The sequence below is a fragment of the Gekko japonicus genome, unplaced genomic scaffold (genome assembly GCF_001447785.1).
Source record: "Gekko japonicus isolate JY-2015 unplaced genomic scaffold, Gekko_japonicus_V1.1 scaffold248, whole genome shotgun sequence".
Lineage (NCBI taxonomy): Eukaryota > Metazoa > Chordata > Lepidosauria > Squamata > Gekkonidae > Gekko > Gekko japonicus.
In genome coordinates this window covers 1,042,437-1,056,119 of record NW_015169782.1, presented here as the reverse complement: position 1 = coordinate 1,056,119, position 13,683 = coordinate 1,042,437, and the positions used below count along the sequence as shown (strand labels likewise).

Here is a 13,683-nt window from a genome sequence, read left to right as displayed (position 1 = left end):
ATTCGGCGTCGGTGACCCGCATGCAGGCGAGGTAGTGCTTGAGGATCCTCACCCATGTGGTCCATCGTTCGGGGTGGGCCAAGTCAAACGGAGCGATGCCTTCGTGCGAGGTCCCTGCTGGAGCGGCGGTGGCGACCCCGGGGGAGGCTGGCGGCGGCAGCGACTGGGGCGTGAAGAGCGACGCTGCTGCTCGGGGGGTCAGCAGTGTGCGAAGCGGAGCCGGGAGCGGAGCGATGAGCAGTTGCCGGAGAGCTGGGATGCGAAGTTGCGCGGTTCCCGGAGAGGTCTCAGCGTCATGGCGTGGAGAGCGATGCTGCTGCTCGAGGGGTCAGCAGTGTGCGAAGCGGAGCCGGGAGCGGAGCGATGAGCAGTTGCCGGAGAGCTGGGATGCGAAGTTGCGCGGTTCCCGGAGAGGTCTCGGCGTCAGGCTCGGTGCAGTACTCGTGTTGGCGTCCAGGTCTTGTTCATGGGGTCGTAGATCCCACCTTCGTCGCCAGTGAAAAGTACTCAGAACGTGGAGTGATTCAGCAAGAGTGATTCAGCAAGAGTACCTTATTTGATCAGGAACAAGACAAAGGAAACCCGCTCACAGGCCGGTTTATATGCGTTCAGAAAGCCCACCACCAGTACACCTAAACACACCCCCTACTCCCGATAGGCTATTTACAATAACCGGGCGACCGTTGGTCTCCTGGCTGGGAAGCTAGCCCTTTGATTGGGCCGGCTAGGATCCTTCGGATCCTTTGTCTATCGACTGAAGTTACAGATGAATTGTGCCTGGCCAGCCCGGGCAAGTCCGGGTATGTCAGGCTGATGCATTACACGTGGAAGGGCAGCAGTACATTACAGCAGCCCTAAGCTAGGGTTGCTAGCCTCCAGGTGGGGCCTGGGCATCTCCCTCTTTTACAACGGATCTCCAGCTGACAGAGATCAGCTCCCAAGGAGAAAATGGCTGCTTTGAAGGGTGGACTATGGCACTGTACCGTGCTGAGGCCCCTCCCCTCCCCAAACCCCACCCTCTCCTGGATCCACCTCCAAAGTCTCCAGGTAATTTCCAACCCAGACCTGGCAACTCTGGCCTAGAGCTCTAGAAAGAGCTTAGTTAAGTATTAGAACAAAGTTTGAGTCCAGTGGCACCTTTAAGACCAACAAAGTTTAATTCTGAGTATAAGCTTTTGTGTGCATGCACACTTCATCAGTCAGGAATTGTGCATGCACACAAAACCTTATACCCAGAATTAAATGTTGTTGGTCTTAAAGGTGCCACTGGACTCAAACTTTGTTCTGTTGCTTCAGACCAACACGGCTACCCGCCTAAATTAGTTAATTATTCTTATTCCTTATTCCAATAGCCAAGTTGCCTGCCCTACAGTTACTGTTACTAAAGAGGCCTTCAGCCAAACGGAACTGGGTGTTTGTTATTTGCTCCCCTATGCAAAAGGCACCAGACCCAAAGCGTTCATTTTCATTCAAGGTTTTAATTGAAGGGTCAGCTCATCCTTTTAAAATTGTTGTCATTGCTGTTTGTCTGCTGCAAACATTGTTCCATTCTGCTAAATGCTATTTTTATACTGCTCTGTGCTGTTTTTGTCACTCGTTTTAGTGCTGGTCTTCATGTCACTGGTTTTCGTGATTTTTATGGTTAAAGTGCTTTACCTTGTGAGCTGTTTGGGGTAGTTGTCTTACATGCTCTAAATAAAGTAAGAATTCATCTTGCCCTTCTAGGACAGTCTCACAGCGATCCCAGAACTGAAGGATTACCTCCGAATACTCAGGTGAGCCTCAAAACCATAAAGTAGATCTTGGAGTAGCTCTTAAATTGGTCAGGTTGCCAGCTCTGGGTTGGGAAATATCTAGAGCTTTTGGGGGGTGGAGCCTGAGGAGGGCGGGGTTTGGGGAGGGACCTCAGCAGGGTATAATGCCATTGAGTCCACCTTCCAAGCAGCCCTTTTCTCCACCTAGAAATCACTTGTAATCCCAGGAGATCTCCAGGTGCCAACTGGAGGTTGGCAACCCTGTACATTGGCAATAGCAATTCCTTTGCCCTGACCTGGATAGTCCAGGCTAGCCTGATCCCGTCAGATCTCAGAAGCTAAGCAGGGTCAGCCTTGGCTAGTATTTGGAAGGGCGGCCTCCAAGGAATACCAGGGCTGTGAAGCAAAGGCAGACAATGGCAAACCACCTATGAAACGTCTCTTGTCTTAAAAAACAAGTCTAGCTCGCCACCTAGTGGTGCATAATGCTAAAAAAAGAGCTAGAACTTCTGGCTGCCAGACTGTCTTAGGATCTCCTGGCTATTCTACACACAATGCATTGAGCAGGGGGTTGGACTAGATGGTGTGTATGGCCCCTTGCAACTCTGTGATTCAATAATGATAATAATAATAAATTATTAGTAATTGCTATGCTTCTGATTTCAGTACAAACATTAGCATTTTGTTAAAGCTTAGGAAGTCGGGGGAAGGATGCCTGGTTTCTGTTGTCATTATGGAAGGTGGGGATGCGGAGCCAAGGTTCTTGGGAGTGCTAGCTTTGGCCTGCACTTTGCCCAACCTTTTGGGCAAGACAGTTTTATTAGTATTGCTATAAACAAAGTGGGTAGATTGCGTCAGTCACGAGAGCAGCAGAAGCTCCCGGTCACTTGCAGAGAAAGCGTTTCTACATGCGTGGAGGTGGGGAGGGATCCACAGATATGAAGGAAAAATATATATTACTTTGTAAATTAGCCAAAGGTGGGGTGGAACTCTCCCCCCCCACAGCCTGATGGGGGGGGGGGGACTGAGCGTGTTCCAAGAGGCGTGCAGTGTTGAGAGTCAGTTAAAGTAAGGAAACAGAAGGAGATGTGAAAATCGGCCTGCTGATGCCCCAGGGAGTTTAGAATTTATTGAGAGGGGAGGTTTGGGGAGGGGGATCCAATTCCAAATCATTAATCCTCCTTCCCTGGCTGATTCCTTGCAGGTGCAGAGCTTGTTTTATTTATTTCTCAAGCACCTGTAACTCGCTAGGGGCAGTACAAAAATCAATAATAAAACAGGCCTTGCCAGCAGAGCACATCCCATATTTTTATTTACAGTCTTTCCAGACAGCCTTTCGACAGAAAACTTGTTCATAAGGCAGTTTGCAAAAAAAAAAAAAAAAAAAAAATTTAAAAAAAACCCACAAATGTAAACAACCATACAAAACAGGGACCCCAAGAATTAAGTGTCTTGGAAAGTGAATTGGAAGAGAACCTCACCTGCCAGGATAGCTAAGGTGAAACTTCCAGGTTCAGAGATGGTGTGTTTGAATACCACTCAAGGGATGGGACTAGGGTTGCCAGATCTTATCTATCTGCCAGCGGGGGGCTCCTGGCTTGGTCCTTGAGTCTTCTGGTGCATGCAGAAAATGTGTGCACCATGATGATGTCACCCAGAAGTGATGTCTTTGCACTGGGCATGTTGTATAGGAGACACTCTAGCATTTGGCTAAAAACTCTATGGTGACCATAGAGTTTTTAGCCAAATGCTAGAGCGTCCCCTGTGTGATGTGCCTGGGGGGGCTTCCCTGCTGGCCAGCTGGCTGGGCAATGGATTGAGCCCCCTGAAATCGGGGAAAACCCTGCCCCCATCAGGGGGTTGGCAACCCTAGTAGCCAACTCTTGGTTGTGAATTTCCTGGAGATTTGGGTACCGGAGCCTAGGGAGACCAGAGTTTAGGAAGGGGATGGACCTCAGTGGTGTACAATGCCATCAAGTCCACCCTCCAAAGCAGCCATTTTCTCCAAGGGAACTGATCTCCTTCTCCTGGAGATCAGTTCTAATTCCGGGTGATCTCTAGGACCCACCTGGAAGCTAGCAACCCTAGATGGGGCAACAGGGAGTGCCGTTTCCTTCATGACCTGGTTGTGGACTTCCCAAAAGCATCTGGCCTGCTATCATTGGATACAGGATGCTGGAACAGATGGACGTTTGGTGTGACCCAGTGGGATTCTTAGGATAAACTGAGGAAATGTGTGGAAATGTGTTTCTTAAGGAGGCCCTCGAGTTCAATAAGAGAGGAAGAGAGTCTAATGCCAAGTGGCAGGGCCTCCCAGTGGCAGTAGGGTTAGCAGCTCCAGGTTGGGAAATACCTGGAGATTTTGGAGGTGGAGTGAGGAGGGTGGGGTTTAGGGACGGGAGGGACTTCAGTGGGATATATAATGCCACAGAGTCCACCTTCCACAGCCACCATTTTCTCAGGTTAACTGATGTCTGTTGCCTGTAGATCACTTGTAATAGCGGGACACAGGCAGTTTTAGATTTAGCTAGAAGATTCATAGCTTCTCGAGTGAAGGTTCCGAGGAGCCAGGTAGAGAGGAACAAGCCCATGGAGCTGTTGGAGGAAATGACAGAGGGGCTGGGTGTGCAGGTGAGAGAGGGAACCTGCGAAAGAGAATGCTAAAATGAGGAGGGAAAGCCACACAACGTTGCTTTCTTGTCCTTTCCCACTGCACAGGCCCCGCAAGCTGACGCTCAAAGGTTACAAGCAGTACTGGGTGACCTTCAAAGAGACCTCCATCTCCTACTACAAGAGTCCTGAGGAAGCCCTTGGAGAACCGGTGCAACAGCTCAACCTCAAGGGTGAGTGACTCCAGTTACTGGGCCCAGAGCTCCAGAGGTGAACAGGTGAATCTGCCTTATATTGAGTCAGACCTTGGCAGTGGCTCTCTAGTATCCCAGGCAGTGCTCTTTCTCAGCACCTACTGCCTGGGCCTTTTAACTGGAGGTGCGGGGGATTGAACCTGGGACCTTCTGCATGCCAGGCAGATGCTCTGCCACTAAGCCATGGCTCATCTCCTGTCTAAGCACAGTCCTGTGTGTTCAAAGTTAGAAACTGGGGAGCAGAGCTTGGAGAGCTCCTGCCAGTCAAGGTAGGCAGTACTGGATGAGAAACCAGTGGTTGCCCGTCAGAAACACCTGCGGGGGGGATGGGCGGGACGTTCCAGGAGCAGGAAGTGATGTTTGACCACGTGCCCACGTCACCAGCACTGGGGGGCAACACTCTGGTTTATGGGCAAAACTCTATGGTAAAATCAGCCTCAAACCATAGAGTTTTGCCCAAAAACCAGAGCATCACCCCACAACATCAACGACGTGCCTACTTCCCTTCTGGGTGACGTAGGCATGATGTGTTTATTTCTGGCGATGTTGCTGTTTTTCGGGGGAATTTCCTCTCGCTGGCCAGTGGCGGGCAGGAGACCACAGAAACGGGGGATCCCCCATCCCCAACTGAAGAATGGTAACCAGTGTTCCCTCTAAGCTGAGTTAGTATGAGCTAGCTCACAGTTTTTTAGCCTCCAGCTCACAGATTTTTGTCTTAGCCCAGGAAGGAGGGCTCCAGAGCAAACTAATTTATGCAGTAGCCAAATTGCTCGCTCACAACTTTAATGCCAGGAGCACACCAGGGAGATTTTTTTGCTCAACAGGCTCCACAGCTTAGAGGGAGCATTGAATTGGTAACCCTAGGCTCCATACAAGTTACCTTTAGAAGCTGTTACAGGACAAAGGTCCATAGAAGAGCCGTCTTTGCATGCTTAGATGAGAGAATGTCTACAGAGGGAGGCTACACGTTTTCATCATGAATAAGAACATAAGAGACTCCAATGTTGGATCAGGCCAAAGGCCCATCCAGTCCAACACTCTGTGTCACACAGTGGCCAGAAATACCAGGTGCCATCAGGAGGTCCACCAGTGGGGCCAGGACACTAGAAGCCCTCCCACTGTTGACCCCCCCCAAGCACCAAGAATACAGAGCATTACTTGCCCCAGACTGAGAGTTCCTATCTATACCTTGTGGCTAAGAGCCACCGATGGACCTCTGCTCCATATGCTTATCTAATTCCCTTTTGAAGCCCTCCATGCTTGTAGCTGCCACCACTTCCTGTGACAGTGAATTCCAAGTGTTAATCACTCTTTGGGTGAAGAAGTACTTCCTTTTATTCGTTCTAACCCGACCGCTCAGCAATAAAGCAATAAAGACAAATAAGGCAGTTTGGAGACATGGTTCTGAGTGAGTTCCTGTTGCTGTAAAACAAGGCAGTTTTGGAGGCACTTCTTCCTGGAAGAACCCATCGATGTGCAGTCCTAACGAAGGGATCGATTACCCATTGAAAATCTGGAGAATGGGTCCACTGCAGCTCATCATTGAGTGTTTGCCTCAAGTCTTAAGGACTGGATTCACTTGCTTCATGGACATTTGTGTTTTTCCAGTTTGGGATTGAGAAGCCTTTTCTTCATTTTGGAACAGTGAAGTTTTTTTCTAGGATTGTAAAGTTTCCTTCAAGTTCTTAACTTGTCTGTGTACCCATTGTTTTGAATAGTATATTTAAATACGAACATTTAAATAACAAGAATTGTTTAAGAATTGGAATATTTTGGAGCTTTATTTGATGTTAAGTTATATATGGTCTACACTATTCATCAGTGTCCTTAAACTGTTGTGAGACCCTGGAGAGTCATTACTAGACAATAGTGAGTTCAGATGGACCAGTGGTCTGATTCAGTATGAAGCAGGCTCATACATTTTTGCATCCTTTCTCCTCTCAATTTCTAATGCTATTTCCCCCCCACACTCCAGGCTGCGAGGTGGTACCCGATGTCAACATCTCAGGGCAGAAATTCTGCATCAAGCTACTGGTTCCTTCGCCAGATGGAATGAGTGAAATTCACTTGCGCTGTGTAGATGTGAGTGCCGGAGTGCGGAAATGAAATCAGGTTTAAAAGGAGCCATGTGTTATATTAACGAGCTGGTGGTGTGAACCTGTTGCAGACAACACTTGCTTCTGCTAAGAGGTTTTTGCTGTGCTTTGGCATCCAATATGCAGTGAGATATTTTTGGATCATCTCCACGGCAGTAGCCCCTAATGGTCCACTTTCCAGGTTCTCCCCTGCTTTGACGTGCTCTTTCCCAAACCTGAGTTGACGAATCAGTTTGGAAAGATCTCAGTCAAAGTGCCTTTGTACCATGTGTGGACAGGAAGGTGCACACTTATGTAGGTCCTGCCCACATAGTGCTGTCATTTTTCTAACCTCCATCCCCTGCACTTGCTTCATTGACATTTGTGTCCTTCAGGTAGTGAAGGGCGGGGTATAAATCCAGTCTCCTCCTCCTCTTCGCTTTCTCTTCCTTCTTCTCCTTCCCCACCCAGAAGTGAAGAGAGCCAGTTTGGTGTAGTGGTTAAGTGCATGGACTCTAATCTGGGAGAACCGGGTTTGATTCCCCACTCCTCCACTTGCACCTGGCTGGATGACCTTGGGCAAGCCGTAGTTCTGATAAGAGCTGTTCTTGAAAAAAGAGCAGTTTCTGTCAAGAGCTCTCTCAGTCCCACCTACCTCACAGGGTGTCTGTTGTGGGGAGGGGAAGGGAAAGGAGTTTGTAAGCCGCTCTGAGGCACCTTTGGGTAGTGAAGGGTGTGGGGTATAAATCCAATCTCTTCTTCTTCTTCTGCAGCCACCATTTGCCCTCCACCACCAGAGTGCTTTTTTCCAAGCTTTTGTTTTTTGAATTGTTAGGTCACTGCAACACAACGACGTTGTAATGACTGATAGTCACAGCCTACTAGCTCCTCTAAATCTCCAGCTTCTATTGAAAAACCCCTCTGTGGTCCTTTTGAGAAGGCATAAGAGGAAACTTTAGTTGAGCACACACACAAAGCTGCCTTTTACTGAATCAGATCCTTGCTCCACCGAGGTCAAGATTGTCTCTTCAGACAGGCAGCAGCTATCTAGAGTCGCAGGTGAAGGTCTTTCACATCGTCTAGTCCCTGGTCCTTTTCACTGGGGATGCTGGGGACTGGACCTTCTGCATGCCAAGCAGATGCTCTAACACTGAGCCACATCCCCTCCCCAAAATGTGCATCACATGAAGCTGCCTTATACTGCATCAGACCCTTGGTCCGTCAAGGTCAGTATTCTCCACTCAGACTGGCAGAGGCTCCCCGTGGTGTTATACAGAGGTCTGTTCTGGTGTAGTGGTTTAGGAGCGTGGACTCTAATCTGGGAGAACTATGTTTGATTCCCCACTCCTCCACATGCAGCTGCTGGTGTGACCTTGGATCAGTCACAAGTTCTTTCAAAGTTGTTCTCTCACTGAACAGTTCTTGAGAGAGCTCTCTCAGCCCCACCTACCTCACAGAGGGTGTCTGTTGTGGGGAGGGGGAGGGAAAGGAGATTGTAAGCCGCTCTGAGATTCCTTCGGGTAGTGAAGGGCGGGGTATAAATCCAATCTCCTCCTTCTCTTCTCCTTCCCCTCCTTCTTTTTCTCCTCCTCCTCCTCCTCCTCCTCCCTGATCCCCTTAAGTATTGATGCTGTGGAATTGAACTGGGGACTTTCTGCATACCAAACAGATGCTCTACCACTGAACCATAGCCCAGCTGGGAATTCAGAAAAGCTAGTAGATTGTGGCAATAGATACTTCTTGGGTCATTGAACTACGGCAATCTATCTACTAGTGATTCTTATTTTAAAACAAGTTCTCTGGTTGTTTGGGAGGGGGGTGAGGCATGGAAATTGCAAGGGCGGCTGCTGCATGGGTGCTCCCTTGCTGTTCTGAATACCTCTGCTCTTGCAGCAGGTACAAGAGGCTCTGTGGCTCGGTGGTAGAGCATCTGCTTGGCATGCAGAAGGCCCCAAGTTCAATCCCTGGCATTTCCAGTTAAGGATCTGGCAACAGGTGATGAGAAAGACCTCTGCCTGAGACCCTGGAGAGCCACTGCCAGTCTGAGTAGACAATACTGACCTTGACGGACCGAGGGTCTGGTTCAGGAGAAGGCAGCTTCATGTCTACATGGAGAATCATGGTGTGAAAGCAGCCAAAGTTTCCTGATACCATCTTCCTCCTCTCCCTGCCCCCAGGAGCAGCAGTACGCCCGCTGGATGGCTGGGTGCCGGCTGGCGGCAAAAGGTAAAACCATGGCGGACGCATCGTACCAGGCTGAGGTGCAGAACATCCTGTCCTTTCTACAACTGCAGCGGGCCAACCCGGACGCTCCCCTCGCCACCGAAGCCGAGGGCGCCCAGTGGCTGGTGTCGCCCCGTTACCAGAAGAAATTCAAACCCAAGCAGGTACCTCTGTCATGCGACCAAAAAAACAGATGGCGTCAAAATCCTGAGGGCGCTGCCATCTTGCAGCACTATCTAAGTCTCAGTGGTGCCAGTATCTTCGGGGGGGGGGGTGGAAGTAGGAGCACCAGGTTGACCCATTACTGTCCTCAGCTAAAGGCCTGGTGGAACATCTCTGCCTCGCAGGCCTTGCGGAAAGATAGTAAACCCCGCAAGGCCCAGATGGGATTTAGCAGAGTTCCACCATGTTGGGGCCAGGGCGGAAAAAGCCGGATGTCTCTCGGGCCAGGGAACACCAGCAGATGTTGATCATTGGAGCACAAGGCTCTCCTGGGGGTATACATGGGTCCCTGGCTGTTAAGGGCCTTAAAGGTCAACACCAACACCTTGTACCTGATCTGGGACTCTACTGGAAGCCAATGCAGCTCTCGCAGCACCAGAGAGATGTGAACTGTGTGCAGGGTCCCTATAAGGACCCGAGCCGCTGCATTCTGAACCAGCTGGAGCTTCCAGGTCAGTTTCAAGGGTAGGCCCACATAGAGCGAGTTGCAGTAATCCAGTCTGGAGGTGACCATTGCATGGCTTACGGTGGCTAGTTCGGAGCGAGACAGGTAGGGGGCCAGTTGCCTGGCTTGGTGCAGTTGATAAAACGCCAGCCTAGCAATATTGGTGACCTGGGCCTCCATTGTCAGGGAGGCATCCAGGATCACCCCCACACTTCAAACGGTAAGTGCCAGTTTTAATGGCACACCGTCAAGCAATGTTCCCTCTAAGCTGTGGAGTCTTGTGAGCAAAATTTCTACTTTCTGAGCTACTGGCATTAAAGTTGTGAGCGAGCGATTCGGCTACTGCATTAATTAATTTGTTCTGGAGCCCTCCTTCCTGAGCTAAAATAAAAATGTGTGAGCCAGAGGCTAAAGGGAACACTGCCGTTAAGGACTGGAAGCCGGCACCCCACACTAGCATCTCCCTGTCCCAGCCACAGAATCTCCGTCTTTGCAGGATTCTGTCTCAACTGGCACTGCTTTAGCCACCCCACCCCACCACGGCCTCCAGCCCCTCAGCCAGATTAACTGGGACGGCATCTGGCCAGCCACCCATCAATAGGTAAAGCTGAACTACAGCATCTGGATTCTGTTGATTAGTTTTTTGTAACAGGAGATAACTCCAAGGAATACTGAGATATCCGGATGAAACGGAGTACCCAGACTCAGAGCACATTTCAAGTTCGCAAAACAGCTCAACACGCCCGCACCCTTTTTTTGAATGGGCAAAGGAAAATGCAAAAATGCAGCCCTGTGCAGTAAGCCCTGTGAACGTTGAGCCGTCAGACTGAAAGCCCGCATGCATCTTTAAGCCAAGATGTTGGGCTTCAAGTACAGACATGCCAGCTTGACTCTTTCAAGGGAAAGAGGTTAAACCTCGACACAGTGTGATACTTCCCTTGACTACTGAGATTAAAGGCTGTTGCACATTCAAGACTTTGATCTCTTTGAAGTGCAAGCCCCTGATGAAGCCCTGCACCCGTTTCCAAGGAGGCCGTTATGAATGAGCAAGGTTTCTTTAAACATAACTGAGAATGCCATCTTAAGAAAATGTTCCTGGATGTACAACCCATTGCATAGTGTGTGTGTTAAGTGTCGTCAAGTTGCTTCTGACATGACAATGCTGTCAATTAACGTCCTCGAAAACATCCAATTGTTAACAGTCTTGCTCAGGTCTTGCAGACTGAGGGCCATGGCTGCCTTGAGTGAGTCCATCCATCTCTTGGTGGGTCTTCCTCTTTTCCTGCTGCCTTCAACTTGTCCTAGCATAGAATAGGATAGAGCAAACCTACTTGGATTGCTCTCTGATACTCTCTACCGGAACAGTCCTCATTTGGTCATTTGGCTTTTACATAAAATCCAGACAATATCATGTTCAGCTTATAGCATCCTAGTACATGCGGGGTGGTGGTGGTAATTGTTTTCCCATGTATTTTTCCCCAGACCCAGTTTGTGGAGGTTTTTAAGGGGCATCTGCAGTGCCTGCCAGTCCGCACTGGTGTTGAAGCTTTCTAGGGCCTCGTTAAATTTTGTTCTGTTCCTCTGTGTTGCTGCTTCTCAATTAATTACTTCCTCTTAGCTCTCAGTAGCTGCAGTACACCTGAATTAAGTCTTCTTCTAGAAAGGCTCTAATTGGTGCTTTGCTTTTTGCAGCCAAACCTATTGCTCATTGCTTTCCCCTGCGTGATCATAATATCGTATTTTGACAATTACAATCGTAAAAAGAATACGAATGAGCAATAATTCTTTGCTGCAAAAGTATGGTAATAGAACACCCTACGGCGCTTGGGTTGCCAAGTGCCTGGAGAAAAAAAAGATGCCCTGTTTCTTTATGAGAGCTTTAATGGGATGTTACTTGCCTGGTGATATCTACTTCTGGGCCACAAAAAGTTTTAGCTATCCATTTCTACACATGAAGCCTCTGTAAAGGCACGGGGCATTTTTCTCCAGGCCTGTTGGCAACTCTAGATTGGCCATTGTAGAAAACAGGATGCTGGGCTAGATGGACCTTTACGCGGATCCAGCATAGGTTGTTTGCTTATTTATTTATATCCCTTCCTTTCCTTTCCCTGTGGCTTCAAGCACTTACAAATCATTTCCGATGTTCTCTATTTATAAACACACACAGTTAACCCCACGCATCCTGGAAGCCTATCAGAACGTGGCTCAGCTCTCACTCATCGATGCCAAGATGAAATTTATCCAGGCCTGGCAGTCGCTCCCCGATTTCGGCATCTCTTACTTCGTAGTCAGGTAAGGACCCGTTCTGTCTTCCCAGGCTGGTCATGGGGATATAGTCCCCATTCTTGAAGTAAACCAGAGATGATTTTGACTTTTGCTTGGAATCCAGCTGCTAAAGGCAATGTGCATGCTTAACCTATAATTTTATAGCAATGGGGAGCAAAATAAAGCACTTTAAAAGTTCATTAGGGGAGAGAGTTAAAGATGTACTGAGGTTATTCCCAACCACTGAAACCAGTGGAATTTGAAAGTACCCAAAATTGACTGGATTGTGTCTTAAAATTTAAGTTGCATTAAATGTATGTCATTTTAGACATATTCCAAAGACATTGCCATATCGCCACAAAAATGGGAGTCTTGTGGGACATTAATGAATTCCTGGGGTATTTTTTTTTTTACCCTAATATGTTAAATGATTTTGTGGAAGAACAACAATTCCCCTGACAAAATGCATACATTTGAGTTTGTTCTTTATCCAGGCAAAGCAAACCATTAAGTGGTAACCCGTTGTACTTTGGGGAGTTTATTTACTACCGTGCAGGTGACAATATCCTAACAGGAAAAAGTTCTAGAGCCACTTTTCTGTACATTCTGCTAAAAAAAAGTTCAACAGGGGAAGGAATAAAGCTTGGTTCAGACATAATGCATAATTCGGGGTTTAATTAAACTAGCTACGGTTAGTGTGCTTGTCAGAATGCAGGCCACTCCATTAACTACAGTTAGTCGAGATCTATCAAACCAGGAACTGAAGGTGGCTTCTTAATCACCACTCATCTTAACAGTGGTTTCATGGCACATACAAATGCAGGCCTGGCTTAATTCTGCTTTGCTCCCTGGTCCCAACATCCTTCACTCCCAGCTACAGAGCCTGCCACCAGCCAGAGCAAAGGCGGTGAATCCAACTTCTGTTGAGGCCAACTAGGATTTGAGTTTATCATTAGTAAGCCAAATCCTGGTTTCACAAATTAGCCTTAGTTAAAATAAGCGATGGTTTCATATTATGTCTCAATTCAGCTGAACAGATTTACTGTTAGAACCAATTTAGAGTCCAGTGGCACCTTTAAGACCAACAAAGGTTTATTCAAGGTATGAGCTTTCATGTGCAAGGCACACTTTTTCAAATACCTTAGAATCGCAGGCAAGGTTCAAATCAAGGTTACAAGCAGAGAATGAACAGCAAATTAACATTCAACATGATGATGTTCAAGATATGCAAAGTGACACTAAATAACAAGCTACAGTTATAAGGTCAACGTAAAGCAATAAATATGTCAAACTAGCAGATGAATGTCTAAAGGTGTCTTTTCTAAGTGTGGGAAGTGACTGGGAATCTTCATTCTCTCCTCTCAGGCGGGGAGGGCACTTGACCCTATATCCCCTTCAAACAATCCAATATCCCTTGCATTACATCAGTATTATCTATATATCTAATACTGAACTGGTCCCCTCTGTGCGGATCCTTAGATCCGGACATCGGGGGCACTTGGGGGGGAGGGAGAGGTTTGTGCACATGTGGGGCAGTCCCCACGTGTGCACAAAAATGCTAAATGTTGAAATAACTTTCGGGGGATGTTTAAATCCCCCCGAAAGTGCCAGAGCGTTCCGTGCGCATGCGCACGGAATGCTCTGCGACCTACCTGGCTTCCGTGCGCGGGAAAGGAATCGAACGGCCGGAGAGGCCCAGCGGCGGCGGCAGCGAGAGACAGGTGAGGAGGGGGAAGAAAGTCGGGGAGGGGAAGAGAGACTGCCGAGGCCCGGCGGATGTAAGCCGCGCGGGCCTCGGTTCACGGGGGGAAAAGAGAAAGAGAGAGAGAGAGAAA

General features: G+C 48.4%; 1 protein-coding gene across 1 annotated transcript in view; it reads left to right on the top strand.

Annotated features, from left to right (window-relative positions):
* FERMT3 (fermitin family member 3) overlaps positions 1–13,683 on the top strand; it is a 52,584-nt gene that overhangs the window by 29,842 nt on the left and 9,059 nt on the right. Inside the window, exons 8-12 of the mRNA XM_015416814.1 lie at positions 1,726–1,775; positions 4,473–4,597; positions 6,594–6,700; positions 8,871–9,080; positions 11,751–11,875. Of these exons, the coding sequence (XP_015272300.1) occupies positions 1,726–1,775; positions 4,473–4,597; positions 6,594–6,700; positions 8,871–9,080; positions 11,751–11,875 (617 nt within the window). The remainder of the gene's footprint in view (positions 1–1,725; positions 1,776–4,472; positions 4,598–6,593; positions 6,701–8,870; positions 9,081–11,750; positions 11,876–13,683) is intronic.